The 20,862-nt window shown below is 36.3% G+C and overlaps 1 protein-coding gene across 1 annotated transcript in view; it reads left to right on the top strand.

Moving 5' to 3' along the window:
* The window catches only part of MTDH (metadherin), a 113,755-nt gene that overhangs the window by 82,417 nt on the left and 10,476 nt on the right, over positions 1 to 20,862 (top strand). The window contains exons 2-8 of the mRNA XM_009891922.1: positions 6,042 to 6,146; positions 10,294 to 10,369; positions 10,832 to 11,011; positions 12,179 to 12,247; positions 14,764 to 15,015; positions 17,152 to 17,238; positions 19,198 to 19,296. Coding sequence (XP_009890224.1) covers positions 6,042 to 6,146; positions 10,294 to 10,369; positions 10,832 to 11,011; positions 12,179 to 12,247; positions 14,764 to 15,015; positions 17,152 to 17,238; positions 19,198 to 19,296 — 868 coding nt within the window. The remainder of the gene's footprint in view (positions 1 to 6,041; positions 6,147 to 10,293; positions 10,370 to 10,831; positions 11,012 to 12,178; positions 12,248 to 14,763; positions 15,016 to 17,151; positions 17,239 to 19,197; positions 19,297 to 20,862) is intronic.

The raw sequence follows: 20,862 nt of genomic DNA, 5'->3' as shown, positions 1-20,862 counted from the left end.
AAGGTCGCGTCTAGTGAGCGGCCCCGGAGCGCGGCTGCTTCTCCTCAGGGCTTGTGCCCGCTGCTCGCCGAAACGCTTGCAGGTTAAATAGGCACCGGTGAGAAGGGGGAAGACCGGCCGCAGGGTTTGGAGGCCATAGAGCCGCCGTGCGATTCACCTGGGTGATATTTGCCAGTGTAAGAGATGGGGACTGGGGGGAGGGGGTGTCCTGGCTGGCTGCTCTGGAGCTGACTCGTGTCGTCTGGGTTACTCGGTTGCTTTGAAAATCTGGAGGAGCAGCGCGCACACACGGAAATTACACGTTAATAGTTCTGGGCGGTGAGGAAAACGCTCGTCTCTTTTTTAGAAGCCTTTTAATGGAAACAATTACATGATTTTTTTTTTTTTTTTGGTGTTATTAATCGAGTGCTTACAAGGTAGGAGCCAGTAGGGGAGACCTTAGTATGGCTTAGGTTTTCGAGCCGGGAGTTGCAGCCCAGGCAGGTACAGACTCTTGGAAGTAGCATTGTAAGCCCCATAAAAGCTGTGGTCATTCAAACTTGAGTAAGGCTTTTTGCTGTGTCTTTTCGACAGAACTTGTTAACATCAATCTTGTGGTGAGCTTGCCTCAGTAGGAATATGTCTGATTTAGTTGTTACAGTAAGGATCATCTCCTTTAATAAGGAAATCTGTGTCTTAGCAGCCCCTTAAAAACAGCTCATTCCTGTCTTCTTTTTTTTTTTTTTTTAAATCCTCAGTATATGGTGTGGGAACCTTCCATCTTTGACAGTATGTGTACACTTCATGAGAAAATTAGTAGAATGCAGAAATTATCAACTATCCTTTTAAAGCTTCTAGTTATCATAGTTTTGGGGCTTGAAGGGATTGCTTCTGTAGCTTTTATATTGTTAGTATGTTTGTAATCCTATTTATGTCCAAATGGATTATAGGAATGAAAGTGCAGCAGATGTCCCCTGCCTGTTGCAACTGTGTCTTTTAATTATATCTTGCGCTATAAAATCTGAATTGTTTACCAAATGACCAGAAAAAGGAGAGAAAATGGGTTTGTACCTTCGTTTGAGTCTGTGACAGTATTAAAATTTGAGAAGTTTGGGGAGGGTTTAATGAGAAGCTAAGGCTAGAATATCTTAAAAGAAAACAAAAAAAAAGTCTGCATACGCCACCAACGTGTCTTTGAGCAGTGAACTACTGAAGTTGATTCTGGAAGTTGCAAGAGACTGAACGCTGAGCACCAAGAAGAGGAAGCACTGTGGTGCAGAATCTTTCCAGTGTAGCTAGGTCTCCATTTTGGAGAAGGCACATTAAAGATGCAATTTTTTTTTTGGCCATCTGAACGGCAAATCCTTCAAATTTTAGTAGATCTGTTACGCCTTCTTGAAAACAAAGACTAATGCTAGAAGTAATTTAGGTTTTGCTTGTTTTATTTTCTTTAAACTCCAGTATGAAAACAAAGCATAAACTCTTGCAAGTCATCATTGAAGATATTAAAAAATGCCTCAACAGAAGATAGAGTGAAGAGATAGATACCCAGTTAACCTGACAGTGGTCTGTAGTGCAGGGCTTCCTAAAAGCAACCTTTGTATAAATTTTATATAAAACTTAATTAACTGATATTTTTGATGAATATAAATACTTGTACTGTGTCAAGCTTCGTTTACTCAGGCACAAAATAATGAAAATTAAGGCTATGTAAGAGCAAATATTTTCATAATCAATAAAATAGTTCTTAATCTGTCAAGCTGTATTGTGAAGATGTTTAGTTATTTTTATAGTACTTTGTATTCATTATTTCCAAGCAGAGGGGGGGAAAAAACCCCACACCCCACCTTTTCCAAAAAGAATATGCACAAACTGAACCATTAGTACAAATTTATACCAGTGACAAAGTTTAATAGCCCTCCCTCATGCTTGTTTTCCAAGATAAGTTCAGAGAGACCCGTATAAGTATGTCCTGATATTTTCTGACTTTCACATGAAAAATTCTCAAAATAACATTCGAATTTAAAGATGTAACAAAAATTCTTACTGATTGCTGCCTAGTCATTTTCATCTTATGTTTTTATATGCTGTGATGCTAACACTGAGGTCTGTGAAGGGAAAAGAGTAAGCCTATTATCAGTAGATTTACTATGGGGTTTGCTATGCCTGGGTCTAGATTTCCATTGTGAGCATTTCAGAAAGCTTAGAGCAACTGGTCTGTAGCATTAAAGAGCACACTACAGATGTCTAATTAAAACCTGTAGGGTTACTTTAATACAGAATTACTGAGCTTATTGTATGGCAGGTGATGCGTAACTGTCATCATTCAGGATCAGAAATGTTTTTCCTTTCTGAGGAAGAGTATTACTATTTTTTTTTGTACATGGCTTTATTCAGTTCCTGTATAGGTAGGGTACAACTTACCTGATATTTTTAGTAAAATAAGTTTAGTTAAATAGCACTGTGTTGACTGAATGCAATAGCAACTATGAGATTCTGCTTATTTACTTGCTGTGGGCCGACTGAGAGGGGCGAAAAAAAAAAAAGCAGCTGAAACAGTGTAGTGTTCATGAACAGTATAGTTTACCGAGCCAGTTCTGGCTTTCTCCAGCTGGTTGGAGGAAGGTAATATCCTGGTGTCCTTACTTTAGATTCTGTGCAATAAACCTGAAGCCCCTTTCTCTCTCTCTCTCTGTCTCTCTCTCTTTTTTTTTTTTTTTTTTTCTTAAAACTCCTTGGCAGGGTCAGAGCTCTTTGTCTCCTATCAGATATTTTGGCCCCTGTTGAGAATTTTTTTTCTTTCCAAAAATCTCTTGATCTGTAATTTTAATTCCTTTTCTTTCTGGATAGTTGCTGTGCCTTTCTCTCCTACTTTTTAAACCTTCAGCAGAAAAGGGCAAAACTGTTCTTAGATGGTTTCTGTACAATGTGCAAAACACCATAGAAACTTGAGAGTAACTATCTTCTGTACTCTGCTACACCTTTAGAAAGCAATTCGTATCATCTATTTGTAGATGAAGAAAATATCAAATTGACTATGTATTTCCTATTGTTGAAAGTACACGTGGACAGTAAATGCTACACATTTTAGTAAAAATACTTGCATTCATTCAAAAGTTTCCTTCTTGGTCTGTTTGAAAGAACTTTTCAGGCTATGACTTTTTGCACTTAGTGTATGCTTATTGTGCTTACTGTGTGCTTATTGCATGTAGAAACAGACTACATAAAGACTTTTTCATACTTTCAACTGATACTCACATGTTAGTTTTGTGTATATGTTAGCCAAATTGCACAAGTAGGGCTGCAGGAGTGCTCAAAGAGAAAATTGCTTAGTTTCTTAAGAGAAGCTGACAGAAAATAGTATTGGTAAACAGATTCTTTCACTGGCCAAAGATATTCTAAGTAGGCATATCTTAGTAATGTGTAACTAAGGACTTTGGCTAATACAGCCTTTGTAAGACTCAAATTATAGCAATTTCATTACTGCCATTTGAAGTGTGAGACTGAGTTATCTGTTGTGCTGTACCATATTTAAAGAACAATATTTTTCATTTTGACAGTCTCAGCAAAACCTTTATTCTACTTTAGGGTTACCTTAACACCCTCAAATGAATGTGAGTGAAAAAGGTTTATTTAAATATTGGGATTTTAAGGTCAGTAGGGAAGAAATGCATTCAGAAATCAGTAGTGCTATTGACAACACTGTTTCTGCCTTGTTGCATCTTCCCTGTAGCTTTTAGGATAAGGAAAGAAAATAACTAAATCGCGCAATTTGAATGCATTAATATTGTAAGTGGATGTTTAATATATTACCTTAAAGTTTTAAACTTAGTCTTTTTGGCTGTAGTTGTCTTTTAAAAGAAACATTTCTCAATACTATAGAAAAGCTTTTTTTCTTTCCCGCTGCTGTTACTATCTTTGCTATATCCAAAAATGGTCACATGAATTTTAGTTAAAATTCTATGATTCATCTGTGGGCAGAAAATAAATGTGGAAAGCTTCCACTGAAAAGGAGGCAATTGCAATTCAGGGATACAGTCAGGGAGAAATGTATCAAAGCACAAGTTTTTAAACATATTTGTTACGGTTGTTGTCTACATGATCAGATGATCAGACAGCATTTTAAACAGTCATGTGGATGAATTTTTCCAGAGGGTTCTTAATGGATATGAATTAGTTTATTACTTCAGAGAAACAGTTGAATTTTTTTGAAACTTTTATCTGTTGAATTTTTGAGAGGGATTAAGAAAGTAGTTTTCAATTTAAGATATATACGTAGTAGCAGAGAAGCAAAGCAAGGTACAAAATTTAAAAAGCTGGCTGGAAACATTTTTTACACAAGTCCAATACTAGATGCAGCAAATCTGTTATCTAACTCTACTGCTAAATAACTTAGTAATAGTGATTCTTTCTCCAACTGAAGATCTTAAACGTCACAGGTATTAACATGGATTGAAAGACATCACACCACTAATAGCATGGCTGTGCGGAATCTGGAGAAAATAGAGGGGTTCAAGTACTGCTTTTTTGGCAATGGGTTATTTTCAAAGGTTGAATATCAAGTCTTTGGTATCCCTGTGGAATTGAGTACTGTGAGCATTGTCGACAGGAACTTTTAGAGAGTTTTGAGACAGATCTGTAAAATATACTTAATTTTCAGAATGCTGAGGGAAATGTACTGTATCTTAGATATGAAAAGTCTAGTTTAAAACTGGTTGCTGCAGGAGAAAGAGGAGTTAGGTGACCTGATCTTTCAATTTCTATTAATAGTTAGAAAATAAGAAGTTGGCATGCTGGCTAACTACAGTAAGCAATACTATGTTATGCACTGGTGAAAGCATGCCAAGGGTGATTTGTAAGCATAATATAACATGCAAGACTTCAATACCTGTACCAGTTGAACTGAGGATCAGATCTGATATTTGAAGGGATAGATCACACTAAGTTGTAATATGGCTTTTGTTTTACTTTAAAGCAATCAGGTTCGTGTGATGCAGAGTTAAAATAGCTTTTGGTTTTTTTAATAACAAAAATAACTAAAGATAATATAGTTTGATCTTTATTGTAAAAAAATTGCAGAAATCAAAGCAGCTATGAAGTATTTATTTATGCTTAATATCTTATTTAATTTTCAGTCTTTATCTGAATCTTTATGAATGTGAATCTGTGAAAGCTGTGTGGACTCTGTATCAATTACTGCTCTTGATAGTTATTTTTCACTTGGTGAAATTAATGGCTACCAGTATAATGCCTTGGTTACTTTCATCTTTTCTGCAGTTAAGCACAGTAACTTAAGTCAGCTTTTTGTTAACCATAAACATGACTTAAAAATTACTACATTTTTGCATAGTAAATATACAGGCTAAGGTGTATACCTTTGCTGTCAAAGGTGATGATAAACACCAATTTAAAGACTGTCCGGCGTTTTAACTTTATATGTTAAATAATACATGCTAATTTTCTTTCCTTTATTATGTGAGGGGAAAATAGTAAACTAATGTAACGCCCATAATTAAGTCTGTCTGAAAAGAACAATGGGATGTCATGCTTAGTGTTTGACTTCTAATTTCTGTTCTACTATGAAATTTAACTTGTGAATGAAGTGAGCTGTGAGGGATATGCAGTGGTAGAAACTGCAGAAATCTGGTCAAGGTAGAAATGATTTTTAAAAATCAGCCCCTTGCTGAACTGCATTCATTTAATTAGATAATTTATGGCACATACAACTGTAGTTCTTCAAATCAGTTTTCAATTCAACTGTATCTGCTCTGAAAGCTGGTAACTTTCAGAAATTTACCTTTTGATAAGCAATTCCTGTGTTGAATAGGATTGAGATGAAATGCAGAGACCCGTTTTCTTTCCTTTCTCATTTCTATGTTTGATGAATATAGAATTGCAGTAGATATTTTGGGCATGGATCCATGATTCTTTCTGCTTTACTTAATAATCTTGCGAGCGTTTTTCAGTCAACAAATAGTTGCATTTCAGTAATAGTGTAATTTGAGCTTTGCTTCATTTGCTTTCTCCAAATTTTTTATTATTCACACCTACTGTTTACACAGCCTAATGGACGGTCTTTCCTTGATGTATCTGAGGATGAAGTAATACAAACGGTCCGTAAAGAAAATGTAAAGCAGCCTGTGGACGCAGAAAAGAAGAATGAAAAGGTCAGTTATGGATATGAAATGGCAATGTCAAAGTTTAGTGCACGTTATTTCAATACCTAATAACTCTAGTTGTGATTTGAAATCCTGTCAGTGTGTGAGGACGCATGTTTCTTACTATGAAGAGTGCTAATCTAATTTGCCGTTGGAGCTAAAGTCGTACTTTTTTAACTTCTGAGATCATACCTTATCATGGAATGTTTGTATCAAGCAAACCCCCTTCCCTGCCCTCGGCTAAACACTGATAGCTGTTTACCATGTGAAAATGTTAAGCCTACAAAAATTGTGTTTCATCTTTGCTGGCTTCTATGGAGATGCAATATAATGATAGTATTGTTAAGTGGCTTGTAAATGGTCTAACAACTGGGGGACTACTATTCAAAGGATTAAGACCATGTGCCTGTTTATTTCTTTTGTCAGATATATCCATTAGTGATTAGAGTTCTTAATTTCTGGTGACAAATACGGACTTTGAAGTCTGGTGTGAGCTTTTTGTTACACAAATTGAACAGCTACATTGAAAACATCTTTTTAAAGCTTGGTCTGTGGCTTTATCTAAAAGGTAACCATACTAATGCCAATGTTATTTTTTTGCACTGTGAGGACTAATACCTTCTAGCTTTATCATAAATACTATAATTTGTAGACAATGTGAATGTATTTATAATAGGCCCTTGACAACAATTATTGGCTTGGTTCTTTTGCTAACATTGTGCATGAAATTTTCCTGCTGTCATGGAGTTCTGATTTATTTTCTTCAACAAAATGCATTTGTTCTAACTATACCGAGGAGTATTGGAAGAATAAATGACTATGCATAAACAGTTAGAAACCAGTAGTTGATGATTGCAATTTGTTTAGCTTATTCAAGCTTTAATTAACTTACTTGACTATCTTGTAATAACTTCTTTTGCAGTTAGTACGTTGGCTAAAAGACTGTATCCTCTTAGTTGGCTGTAGGGCATTATAGTTGGCTATATATGCCATTGGCAAATAGAAAGACTTTTCTGTGAAATGAGTTTGGCTTAAAATTTCATGCTGCGCCCTTCTTTCTCTTTTCCATGTGTCACATATCAGATTGACTTAGTGGGATTTTTTTAAATAACATAAAAAAATACGATCCTGAAGGAATAAGTATATTTTTCTTCTCAACTTTCACTTTGTTTTAAGCAGGTTTCCAAGTAGGTAAGTGGTTTAAATGCTGAACTCAAGCTTTACTTTAAAATTGCAAATAAAGTGACGTGATTTTTAAAATGTTAAGTTGAAACTTAACATACAGGAAATCAGTATGACTATACAGATATGGATGCTTGTTCAATTAGTTATGCTTTTGTATCACTTTGGAGAACCCTTAGCAAAGCATGATTGCCTCAGGAGTCGATAATTGCCCTTCAATTAAAAGCATCCCCAAAAACTTTCTTTAAACTACAGGTAATTTTACAGGCATCTAATTATTTGCTTAAGACTCTCAAGGCATCTGTTACATTTGTAACATTATAAACCTGCTAAGAAAATTGTAATGGGTCCTGTGTTTGTGTCTTTGTATAGCTTGGGAGGGGTGGTGTAAGTCAATGGGTGGGATTTAAGTAGTATGTGCATGTGTGTAGATATATGAATCTATATAATTGATGACCTGAAGGGTATTTTTTTTTTTGTCTTTGAATATATGCTTTCAGTGAAAATCACACTCCCTTTGTGTTTCTGTATTTCTTATCTGCTTTAGGGTTGTGAATTTCATGAATGTTTTTTCAGGATAGTGATTTATATTGTATCCTCTTGTTCTGCTTTGGGGGAGGGGAAGCTTTGGGTAATGTCTGGATTGTGGCTGTTCATAGGGTTTATGATTCTCTTGATGCTTTGAATACTTTGTTTCCTTTTTTCCATTTTAGTGACTTGCAGAGTACAGGGTTTCTTTTGGTTTTAGTGTAAGGGACTGTATCTAAGAAGTGACTCTGTGGGTAAAATTGCAGGATGTTAAAACTTCATCGCCCATTCTGTTCGCAAACACACAACTACCTTGTCTGGAATAGTAGAAATGAGCAGACCATTAGGGATGAGGAAGAAAGGTTTATTTTTCTATTGTTCTTGTATGGGGGACAGTCCGTCTTAAAGACTTAAAATTATGGCAGGCTTTCTGAGTTCCTCATGTTTTCTTTGGCTTGTTGCAGAGCCAACACTATTTCTATATTGCAGAAGGTGACACTTTTTGAATGAATAGGCTTCTGCAAAGTGATCAGCTAGCTTGCTCAGTAACCTTTAACATCTCTTGCTTTTTCAGTCAGTTTATTACAGAGATAGCAACTGTTACAGCATTAAACTTGGCAGGCAGTGAGTAAATTGGATAATTAATCATGGTTCTGGTTTCTCAGATCAGGTTCTAGTAACTCAGGTTAGGAAAGTAAATATATTTTCAAGACTGGAATTCTTGATCTTTTTAAAAACAGTGTTTGTTAGTAAGAAACTTATTTTTAAAACTGTTAAATGTTGATGTTTTCATGTTGCTATCTCTGTAGGATGTAATTATTTAAGAAACTGGAGTTATAACTTTGAGGAGCAGTCATCTAAAACTGTTGTCTGGGAGACATCTAAAGTCATTTCAAGAGTTCTCTTAGTGCCAGAAGACAGTTGGGTAGTTATTGGCTTTGTGGGTGGGAGATTTTAAGACCTCAATGTCCATTCTCAGTGCAGCTGAAAATGGGAGACATAGGTACAAACTTATTAATCTTTGCTCTGTTTGAGCTTCAGGAAGCAATTCTTCACTGGCTTTCATGCTGTTTTACACTTTCCTTTTTAATTCTTTCATTCAAAGATGCTCTGGCAAATAATTTGGTTTGTTCATATTCTTAGAACCAATTCTTCTTGGGTTGCTTTCGAAACCGGCCCTTCTCTTTTGGAGACTTTTCAGAAGTCACGTGGCTGGTATGTGGGTAAAGGTAGACTACTGAGCAAGTAAGTGAGATAATTCAGTTTGGGTGCATCTGCATTGTGGGTCCCTTAGTGCAGTAAACCATGAATTAAACAATAGGTGAGTTGGTACAGCATTGCATGTAAGCAGTGCAATTTTTATTATCTTTGGTGCTGCACTAACAAGCTATACTGCTTTCAGTACCTATATTGAAGCTACATGATACTTTTTGGGCATGCTAACTCAAAGGCAGGTGAGCTGCATGCCATTGTGGGCCTATAGGATGTCCTGCAGCCGTGGTGATAGTTTGGCAAATCTGAATTCTAGACAGATTGCTGTACTCTTCTTGGACATCTAAGACAAGAAAATCATATAGTTTGAACTCTGGTATAAAGCTAGCAATTACTAGTCTTCCTCTGGCAGAAGCATCTATCCCAGAAGGACATCCAGCATTCTTAGAATATCCTTATTCAAATATTCCAGAGACAGTGAATCAGTGAATAGTTCCCCTTACAGCATTTGAGTGGATAACCATTTTTCTTTAAAAAGTCTTTTTCTTCATTCAGGTTTAACTGGTAGTCCTTACACCTTTCTTCACTGGATTGAAAAGTTCTTCAATACTATATTTTATTTCTAAGAAGGTAGTCAAATCAATTTGCCATCACTTTATTTATCAAAAGATCAAATGCCAAGGCTTTCTGCAATATACTGTTTCCCAATATCTTGGGTCATTTTTCATCTTTTTTTCTCAGTATTATCTTTTTAACACTTCATATCGCTACCTGTTGCACCAAAACTGCTTGCAGAAGTAGTCATCTCCGTTTCTCTTGATTTATCTCTGCTTGTGTAGCCAAGAAGCCATAACTGGTGAAACCTTGGGGAAAAAAAAAACCCTGTGTATCTGGTCTATGGGCTCTAATTGCAGTTCCTGTTTTGAAGTTATTTTCCAAGCTGGAATTCTCGTGCCCACTTTTTTAAAGGGGTCTCTGGCATTCTTTATTTCTCCATGCATAAGTCTTTCATGTTACTTCAATAGTCTCAACTTATGTTTAGGAATTAGTATTGTTTAGTATTCCTTTCAAGGAACTGTCCATACAAAGGGTTGTTTAGGAAAATCTGTTTTAAATGTACTCCTGTATTTTGGTGGGGAGGAATTCTAAATCATTGTGACAAGTGATCGTGTGTTTTGTGTGTGTGTGTATAAATATATTTATCAATACTGTTTTATTTCTATTCTAGTCAAAGAAAAAAAAGAAATCAAAGGGAGATGCTAAAACGGTTCAGGATACGTCACGCCTAGATGGAAAGGAAGTTGATGAAGGTACTGAACACAAACACACACAAAAAATGAAATTAGACATATTTTTGGCTTAAATGCTGTTTAAGATTTACTTGTTTGTGATTCATAAAGAAACACAAACTCATTTTGTCGTAACTCCAGTCTCATATTATATCTGGAAATCTGATCTTTGAAACAACAGTATTTAGTAACTTTAACTGATGTTAAGTTACAGTTACAAAAACTTGAGAAAAGCTGTGAATACTAGGGCACTCATGTTATTCATGTTTTGTTTTGTGAAACAATGTGTTATCGTGTTACATCCAGAAAAACTTACCTTTGGCCAGTTGTTAATGTTTTCAAACTGGTGTTGAAGCTGTCTGCCATGTCTGCGATCTCTAAACTAAGCCTGTACTCAAACTCGGCTTGATATGAAAAGCTAAAACTCTTTCCTTTTTGCTCTCCGACTTATTTAGTGATGTTTTCATTTGGGGGATGTTTTAGGAACCTGGGAAACTAAAATCAGTAACAGAGAGAAACGACAGCAGCGTAAGCGAGACAAGGTGCTGACCGATGGTGGCTCAGGAGAAACAAATCTCCAAGGGGTGGAAAATACAGTTACTGTATCCATTGAACAACTGATGCCTACGCCATCACTTCTGGCTGGTCTCAGAAAAAATAAAGGTATGATCGTCGGTAGGTCTGTGAACGTGATCTAGGAAGATAACTTTACTTGAATGCTTAAATAGTGACTCTGTTTTGGATGTATGGTAGGTGTAACTCTTGAGGAAATTATTTCAGGCCACGTAAAGGTGGTACTCATGGTGCAAAACTCACCCTTTTTTGAGCCACGCTATTGGGGAATCTCAGGAGAGAACATTCTGGAGTAAGTGGCTGAGACGCTGGCCTCCATGCCAGTGCTCTGTCAGTACCTTCACAGCTGCATAGGCATATGTCCTCTGGTTTATATGCACTGGTTTAAACTGTGTATAGGCTCAGGAATTCCTATTTGGCTGCAACTATGAAATGGTTTAAGAAGCTAAAAGAATCTAAAGACAAATAGTTTAGCTTTCTGACAAAGTTTTAACCTACTGATACACTTGATGCTTGAAGTAGATGAAACTTGATGTTGTAGCAAAGTGGCAAAAAGACACAACCTAGCAGCTATCTGGTACCCTGTAACAATATATTGAAATTTGCATGCCTTACCTAGTGTGTTTATTGAAGCTTGTTTGTGTCAATTGACTACAAGGTTCTTGTCCTTGAGGACTGGATCAATTGTTTCCTGTCGTCTTTTTTTTCCTGTCTATTTACACACAAACCGCTTCACAAAATGGTAATTCCAACTGTCTACATACTCTGTGGCTAGCCATAACTACTGTAATCTCTCCAGCCAGAGTCCTTTATGCATCATATGTTCTTATGTATCACCTTGTACTAGACTAATTTAAAAAGAATTCAGCTGTATCTAGTGTTTTCATGTTAAGGTGGAAGTTAGAAATAGCTATATATTTCTGAAATACTTAGAGCTGCCCTTTGCTTGAAAATGATAGGCTCTGGTTTAGATTTCTGCTTTGCATTCTTGGGGAAACTGCTAGAGTTCTTTGAAATCTGTGGTTACTTGGTTTATAGGCCCCAAATCAGTTTTGAGTTCATGCTGTCCACAAAATAAACACAAATAATAAAAAAAAATAATTTTATTCTTAAGTTTTTGGAAAATGTCTTAATTTACTTTGAGGTATTGATGTCTTTTTTCTTAAAATATCAGTGATGTGTACTCTTTTAGAAGATTTTTACAGGTGTTGCTATTTGAAAAAACTTACTCTAGCTCTGTTTCCTCTTCTCAATCAGGTGATGCGCTTCTGAATGCGCAAGTTAGCAGCTCTAAGCCTGCAAAGGGGGAGTCATCAATTCCACAAGGTAAAAGGCTTTCATTATTAGGCATCCTGATTAACTAGAAAAGTGTTCTACAGAAGTGAAAACACAAATTGTGGGTGCAGGATTTTGTGGAGTTATTGATCTGAAACTTTATTATGCAGCTGGCTTTTATGAGTATGCAAATGTTATACTTCTAAGTTGCAGTTACTTCTTCATAGGTTGAAAACAGTCTCCTTTATATGTAGAAAAAAGATTCAGTGTCTAGAATTTTCAGCCAGATTACCTGTTACACAAATTGTTACTTACAGCACAGTAAATCTTATTCTCAAGCTCCACTTAAATTCTTTATGCTAGCTTTGCAAACTTACTTACTTTCATGTGTTAATGAATTGAGCATTTGCTCAAAGAAAGGCTTAATATAGATAAGTGCAAAGAGCTCAGATACCAGTCCTGATTATTGTAAAGCTTGCACTTGTTTCAGATTGTATACGACTTACTCCATTGAGAGGCATACTTTAAATACATTTATATTTACTTACTTTCAAAATGAATGCATGTTTATAAATAAATATGCATGATGTTATATATGTCATACATGTAATTGTTAAAATATTTGGCTGTTTTTAGACTGTGATTGATTAGTGAATCTTGGGGGTTTTCTGATAAGACATAATGTTATAGTAATACTTGAAGTGAATTAGTTTGGCACAATGAAATCAAAATGGTTGTTTCTTACTCATAGCCAACATCAGTGGTGTTGCTTTAAGGAAAAGCATTCAGTGCAATTAAGCAAGTCAAGAAATGAGTTATTAAAAGCACCCACATCCAGAAAGTGAACCACTTTCTACTTTTTGAGAGCTTTACTTTGCATGCAAACTTCCTGGACCATAGCATAGAAGGAGGGAGCTGTGTTCTTCAGAAATGCATTATGGAAGGATAGGAGGCAATAATCAGGCTTCAGTAAGGGAAATTCTGACTGGCTATGAGGAAGAAAGCTCTTCATAAGATTGCCCGGTGATGCTTTGAACTACCATGATTTCCAGAACTTGAGTAAAGTGGTATAATTTTGAAGTTAGCTGTGCTTTGAACAGAAGGTAGAGGAACTAGGTGACTTTCAGAGACTTTCAGTCTTAAGTATTCTGTGAAATCTTACTGGTCGTATAGAAGATAAATATCTGTGATGGGAAAGTAGTGTGATAAACACAGAATAATCAAGCTCCTGCTTCACGACTTTTTGCAAGCTATCTTTTTGCAAGGCTGCAGCAGACTTTTTATGTCAGCTACACTTCAGTTTCTGTCTCTTCACTATTTTTTTTGTTGCCTTGCCCTATGACATCATATTACCCTTAAAGAACATTGACTGACATGAACATTAGTGCTGTGGAGTTGCATAGAGAAGGGGCAGTGTTTTCAGGTACAGCAATGGTGACTTTACAGATATCTGTGCTGGAAATTATTTGTCTAAGAAAATCTAGGTACATCTCACCTAATCAATACCTTCCCAGTGAGGCCGCCTTGAATATGGCATGTTCATGCTGCCTGAGCTCTGAGTTCATTTAAGGGCTGAAATGTTTGGTCTGTAGTTTTTGTTGGCATATGATATTGACTTACTCGTGCATCAGGAGATGCAGATATTTCTTAATCGTTTGTTAATGAGAAGTTTTTCTGGTGTTTACATTTCATATATAAAAAGAGAGAGGATTTGATACACAGAGCCCTTTGAGAAAGATTTGTGGTATCTAGGAGGTCAGGCTGGGTGTACCAGGTGACCATGAGCCTTTATGTTTTATAGAGGCATATATTAAAAATAATTTTTTAAACTTTATAATGATCTTTATGTCTCAATGTACTACTGACTCCTCTCAAAGTATACATTAAACTTGCTATGACTAGTAATTCCTCAGCAGGGTAGACTGTTGCAGATAGACTTAGGGTCTTTTACCTTAATGAAACATAAAATATATTGCTTATGAATTATTTTGAGGGTGTTATGATGATGTTTTTTCCACTAACTTTTATGAACTCTGTAGTCAATATGATAGCTCTTTGCGAATTCTGTGTCATGTTTGGGAAGCTTTTTCTAATCCTTGGTCACTGCTTCCTGCCTAGAGAAGTGCTGTGTACAGGTATGAAACAGAAACTATTCTCCATTGACTGCATTAGGCTTTCCACAAATCATCAACATACTCTGTAAGAGAAGTTACCTGGCAGTGTTGGAAGCACCCCCACCCCTTTTTTTTTTTTTTTTTGTGTGTGTGATCTAGAGGGACTGGTTCACCAAGGTAGCAGCCCTATAAAGAACGGGGATCAGGAAGGAGAGTGCAGTTTGGTGCTGTTTTTTTCCTCACCCTTCAAGTTAGTAGACAGATGGTGCATATCATCTGAACTGGAAAATCAGCTGAGACAGAGCAGCAGCTCTTCTATATCAGACTGGTGTAGCAAAGCTGCTGTTCATGTGTACTCTTTTTTGTTGTTAAGTCTATGTGCATGTAAGTAATATTTTAATTCTTCATCTAGTTCTTATTTTATATAATGCTTTCATTATGCTTGTATTTAAGTTTCTCCAGGATTGAGTGAAAGCCATACAGTAAATGGAGGAAGCTGGAACGAGAAGTCTGTAAAAATCTCCTCACAGATTGGTGTAGGGGAGGAGAAATGGACGTCTGTTCCCTCGGCTGCAGCTGGGAAGAGGAAGACTGAGACATCAGCGTGGGGCCAGGAGACTGGAGATGCTAATGGAAATGGAAAGGACTGGGGTGTAACCCTAGTGGGCAGGCCCTGGAAGGAGCGTTCTTTGTTCACTCCTATTGGTAAGCTATTCTGAAGAAAACTTGCTTCACTTAAGTATTTTTTCACATAAGTATATTATTTTAGTAGTCAGTCTCTTAAATAGCTTTATGTTTATATATTAAAAAAATGTTGGAGTAGTCTAGTGAAATGTGAACTAAGCAGTTTGTTTACTCTAAATTCTGATGGCATAACATCTAAGTCTCTGTTTACAGTTCACCTGGGCTTTTGGAGTTTATCTGAAATAAAATTATTTCTGTGAAGGAATCAAATTTTTATATCACTTTCCTAAAATTCTGAAAGTAATTACTAAGTCATATTGAAGTGTAACTTTTTTTTTTAATGAATGTCTTAACACCTATGTCATAACTTTGTTCTGTTGATCCAATACAATGGTTTTGGCAGATGTTTGTTTCAGCTCTCCTGACATTTAGTATTACACTGTTTTTCTCATTAGAAATTGTTTTTAGTCTTCTCCGCTACTGTTTTTTGCCTCTATCACCTGTAGTTGTACTATAATAATACTGAAGAGAATTCTTCATTTCTCTGTGGGCAGCAATCTTCAGCTTATTAGTAGATGCTGTAATATGGTCCTTCCCACTGTTCAGTCTGTGATCCTAGTCTCTTCTAGAAAGCAGTGTTCCTTTGTAATCAGCAAAGTTGCTTTAGTCTAGACCTCTTGTGTCTTGCATACCTTGAAATGTGGTTCCTGCGGCTGAACCTGCTATACCATTGGAAGCTTTACTATTGCCAAGTAGAGGCAAAGGGCTTTTTTGATATTCAAGTTAGCTGTATTCTGCTGTATGTTCTAATAAGGTGGTTCTTAGTCACTGTGACCGGCTGCTTGTTGGTTTTGTTATTGAGAATACATCACGCCTGACTTGGCTGACTTGCTTCTGGTAAAATGACTAGTTTTGTGGGTGAGGGAGAGCAGTGGTTGTCTTTCTTTGTGACTTTTGTAATGCTTTCAACAGTCTCTCACAGTGTTATTGTATCCAAGTTAGGATGATTAAAAAACTGGTTAGGCTCAAAAGGTAGGTTTCAGGGGTCATGCTTTTCCTGGAGGCTGGTAACAAGGGGGATATCACAGGGCTCTACTTAAAGCTGTCCTATTTATTATCTTTATAAATGACCTGGAGGAGGCAATAGTATTGTTCACATCAGATTCACAGACTACACCAAACTTGAGTGGGGAGTGGAGAACCAGTTGATACAGTCCAGATCAGGGGTGCCATCCAGAGGGACCTAAACTAGCTGGAGGAATGGGCCAACAGGAACCTGAGGAATTTCAGCAAGGACAAAGTGAAGTGCTGCACCTGGGTAGGAAGCACCCCTGGCTGGGGACTGACTGTCTGGAGAGCAGCTCTGTGGATAAGGGGTCCTGGTGGACACCAAGCTGGACATGAGCCAGCCATAGGCCCCAGCAGCAAAGGACACCAACAGTATTCTGGGCTCTATTAACAGGAGTCAGTAGATTGGGGATAGTGATTATCCACTTGAACCACATCTGGAATACTCTGTCCAGTTTTGAGCACCTGCCCCTCCAATTAAATAAATGTAATTCTAAATAAAAGCTACTAGTAGTTTTTATTTAGAATCACATTCTAACCAGATGTTTCTTCTGACACATAAGTGCCACTGATTATTTCTGCTTATTTTCTACCTTACACTTAACAGTCAAGTATATCTTAATTTTTAAGTAGTATTTCCTACTTGTCAAAAATTGTTCTGAACTCATTTCTGTTCTTTAACATATATACAATTTGACCCAAGCTAGGTTTCACCTACAGAGCAAATAAATATGCTTTTTAATAACTTAGATGATTGCAATAATGGGAAGGAGAATAAAAGTATGGGGCTTAAACCAGAATTTACTGTTCCTTTGTGAGAAGTTTATACATACAGAAGGCTGTAGAAGGAAGATGATCTTAGAAATCTTGAAATTTGTTTCAGGCTCAGTGTTTACACAGTCACATCTCTATCAGCACTGATTGTCTGATGTAATAAGCAAAATAATGCCCTCAAGTTATGCGAAATGTTAACATGGCTGGAATGCCCACTGTTTTTCTGGCCCTATTCATAATTAAATATCTTACTTTCTCAACATTGCCAGCAATGTGAATTTTTTTTCTTTTCCTTTTTCTTTTCCTTCCCCACAGCTGCTTGGAATGTGGATGCAAGGATTAATACCTCTGAACAGAATTCTACTTCTTTCTCTTCATTTGGATTAACTCCTGGAGTTTCTGGTATGTATGCCCTTCCAAAGATTTTTCCATTCTCTTCTACTCCACCAGGTAGAAATAAGATTTGCCAAGTGTTCTTTGAAAATAGTACTGGTAACTGGAAACAGGTTGAAGAAAACATTTTATGAAAGCCTAAAAGGCTTTTTTGTTATGCTGAAATTATGCGATAAAGTAACTGGTTTAAATTGATAATCAAAAGCTAAATTAGTAAGAAGGTGATACTCCTTATTTAGCCTTCCTGTTTGTGTGTGGACTCTAAATAATGGACATAAGCGACTGCTCAGTGTTGCAATGTCTCAGGTTGAAGATCCGAAGATGGCTTTCTAGGAAAGTCTTGTTTACCCTGATCATCTGGGAGATTTGTTATTTGATGGTTGGGATTTTCCCCTTCAAGGAACTGAAGCACTACTTTCAAAATATATCCCATAGGCAGGATTTTAAGTCTTGAGTCTTTTGTCTATATGATGAGTGGGAAGGCTGAGCTCTGGGGTTTTCTTTTTTTGAAGGGTGAAATTGCTGTAGAGTGCAAACCTGGCTTCATAAAAAATTTTGTGTGTTAAACTACCGACATAAGTGCTACAGTGATTTATTATGCAATAAAGGGATCATGTGTCAGGTTTTCTGGTCTTGCTTGCTTACTCCAGTTATCTAACGAGCTTGGCACATCTATTTTCTTTTAGGAAGTAGTTGGCCAAGTGCTTATGCACTTAGGCTATGTTTACTTGTATTACAGTTTACAGTCGTAACTGTGGAACTCAAGCTCAGTGTCCTACAGCTCGCAAGTGCTTCATTCTCTGTGCACGTCTGAGCCAGGATAACAAAGAAGTTATAAATGCCAAGGTCTAATTTATCAGACTTTCCAAAGAACAGTTCACTTACTGAAAACTTAACAGGAACCTTGTCTTAAAGAAAATGAAGAAACAAAGTCGTAACGGTACAGAGCATGTTAATAAAATAACACTTCCCAGGGAGCCATTTGAATTGAAGTTCAGTCTCTAGGCTAAAACCTAAGAAAGTTTAGTTAATAAGGTGGGGCGACAGACTGATCTGAGAGTCATCTGCAATACCACCATTCCAACTTTGAGAGAGAAGTGTGAAGGCAGTGAAGTATATCCATCATCTTTGCAGCTTAGCCAACAATGTTGTAATGCAAAGTGACAACATGAATAAATATTTACTTCTTTCTTGTGACTGGCTAGCAAAAAATGAGAACATGTCAAGTTTCCTGTCATCAGAGGGTTCTTTTGCAGGGGTGCTTATAAAATAGACCCACGTAGCTATGGCCCTATTTAAACTTCACTTCAAAAGTAAAGTAATATTAATTTCTTTAAGTCTCACAACTGAGGTTTTGGGGGGTTATTTTTTTATAAAATGGTTTCTGTTTGCTGGTGCCTTTTTTAAAATAGTGATGTTAGATGTCTAACACTTCCTGTTATCATGACTGGTATTTGCCTTAACTGTTGTTTTTCATGATGCTTTTATGTTCCTGAAACCTTTTACTTGAAATAAGAATTAGACTCTTAGTAATGAATAATTTAATTCCTATATCTGGAATGTAATTGATGAGGTTTCTTTCTACTATTTTCTTTTAAGCTTCTCTCTGTACGTGTTGTTACTGATACAACAAAATTTTATGGGTAGTAAAATTACTACCCTGTATTTTGCAGTTTGAGGAGACTACTGTAAGCTTTATAGACAGCTGGTATTCACCCTTCTTATCTCTTTTTTTTCTATGTTCTCTTCCAGACTTAATTTTGTCTTCCTCCTTCAGTTCCCTTATTTTCTGAATATATCTCATTTTCAAGAGCCTTGTAGTTTTCCTGTCCCGTGCAGTCCTTAGAATCAGACTCTTTTTCATTGAGGCTTTGGTCTTCCTTTCCTACTTCGATTGGAATTTCTTTACCCAAGAAAATTCAGGAAACTTGCTAACTTACAAGTACAATTTTATTTATTCCCTTTCAGGATCCAACAGTGAGTCAGTTTCTCAGGCTGGTACTTCCGATTTTCAGTGGGATTTGAGTCATGCTCAACCCCCGGTTGATGACGAATGGTCTGGGTTAAGTATGTTCCTCTAAAATGTTCATTAACAAAATTTTGTTAATTGCCCTTACTTTAAAGTGTGGTTACTTATACTAGCTACTTGTATTTGCCAGTTGTGAGAATCTGAAGAAAAACATGGAATGTTTCACTTCTGTGAAGCTAATTGACAGTTTGAAGAAAGCAGGAAGATGTATTTTGAAAAATTATAATAGAAAATGGTTAATTTTTAGGAAAAATACTTGGATATTGAAACTCAGAAGTGAAAGAGCTCATGCATTTTAAGGTAGCTCTAGCTTTTGCTAGAGAACCTTGCTAATCAATTAAAACAGTCTTATTTCAAATGATGAGAAAAATCTACTGCAAGCCTGCAAAAGACATATTTCAGTCAGTTTGCTATTACATGTCTGTACCTTACTGAAAACTTAATGTGATGTAAGACTCCTGTATTCAGTCTACCTTACTTTCTCATTTAGTAAACATTAGGAAGTTCTTATGTGTGTAGAAAGCACATGCAGGATAGAAATCACTGAAATTACTTGGCAATTATAGTAAAATTGGTGTTTGCTCACCCCTTTCCTGCCAATTTTAAAATATTCTTGTAGGTCTTGCCAGAGTCTCTCCCTAAACAGGGCTGAATATAATAAAGTTACAGCCATTCTTAAATATTTACTAGTGAAACTGTACCTATGAATAAAGCTTTCAGCCTGAAATTCAGCCTTAAAACTGCCTTGTAATATATAGCTTTATTCAGTCAAATCTAAAAATGTTTAAAAAAAGCAGTTTAGTGCCTCTCATGGTGTCACTGAGCTGAAAAATTGGTCAAGAAACTGACCAGAAAACATGCCTTGCTTGTTACCTTCTCTCTAAGAACAACTTCTTGTTTCATGACTGCAAAAGTGGAATGGATTGATGCAGACCTTGATTCCATCAGTTTTGGCGTGACTGCTTTGATACTTTTGAAACTTAGCTTTTTTCTTTTTATCTGGTTTAAGGATAAGGGAAGCGCATATCAGTTAATCATTTGAAAGTAATCAGTTTTACATATTATCAAAAGCATAATTTATTCACATTTCTGAGGATAGAATGTTTATGTCTGTAGCTTCTGTTAATAGAGTAATTCGGTCATAGATATCAACTAATTGAAGTGTACGCTAATAGAAGTGAGGAAATTATGGAAGTTTGGGCCAATGTGATACACAGATACACCTTACTGCATTATCAGATTAAAGACAATGAAATTAACTGTATGTACAAATATTACTAATTTTATTATTAATAAAAAAGAATGGATTTTTTTCTTCAAGCAGTTAGTGAGAGGGCAGTATACAAACTGTAAAGTATCATGTTGGGTAGTAATTGTTGTTTCAAATCAGTACGTTTTAGTGTCCAAAGTAAGTGTAATTGAGGTAATACTTTTATATGAAAGCAAGAGGTGGAAAAGTATTACAAGTAATCTTGAGGTCTTTTGGTGTATGTTTGGCTTCATAATGTTTGCCAGTAAATTTAATTGGGTTTATTACTGCTTTTCGCTTTGACTTGATTTTCAGATGTTTAAACTGAATCCCACTGTGGTTGGCAGACCAAATT

Source organism: Charadrius vociferus, unplaced genomic scaffold, assembly GCF_000708025.1.
Source record: "Charadrius vociferus isolate BGI_N301 unplaced genomic scaffold, ASM70802v2 scaffold15, whole genome shotgun sequence".
NCBI lineage: Eukaryota > Metazoa > Chordata > Aves > Charadriiformes > Charadriidae > Charadrius > Charadrius vociferus.
Note: the sequence above shows the minus strand (reverse complement) of the source record. Positions and strands in the feature narration are given on the sequence as shown.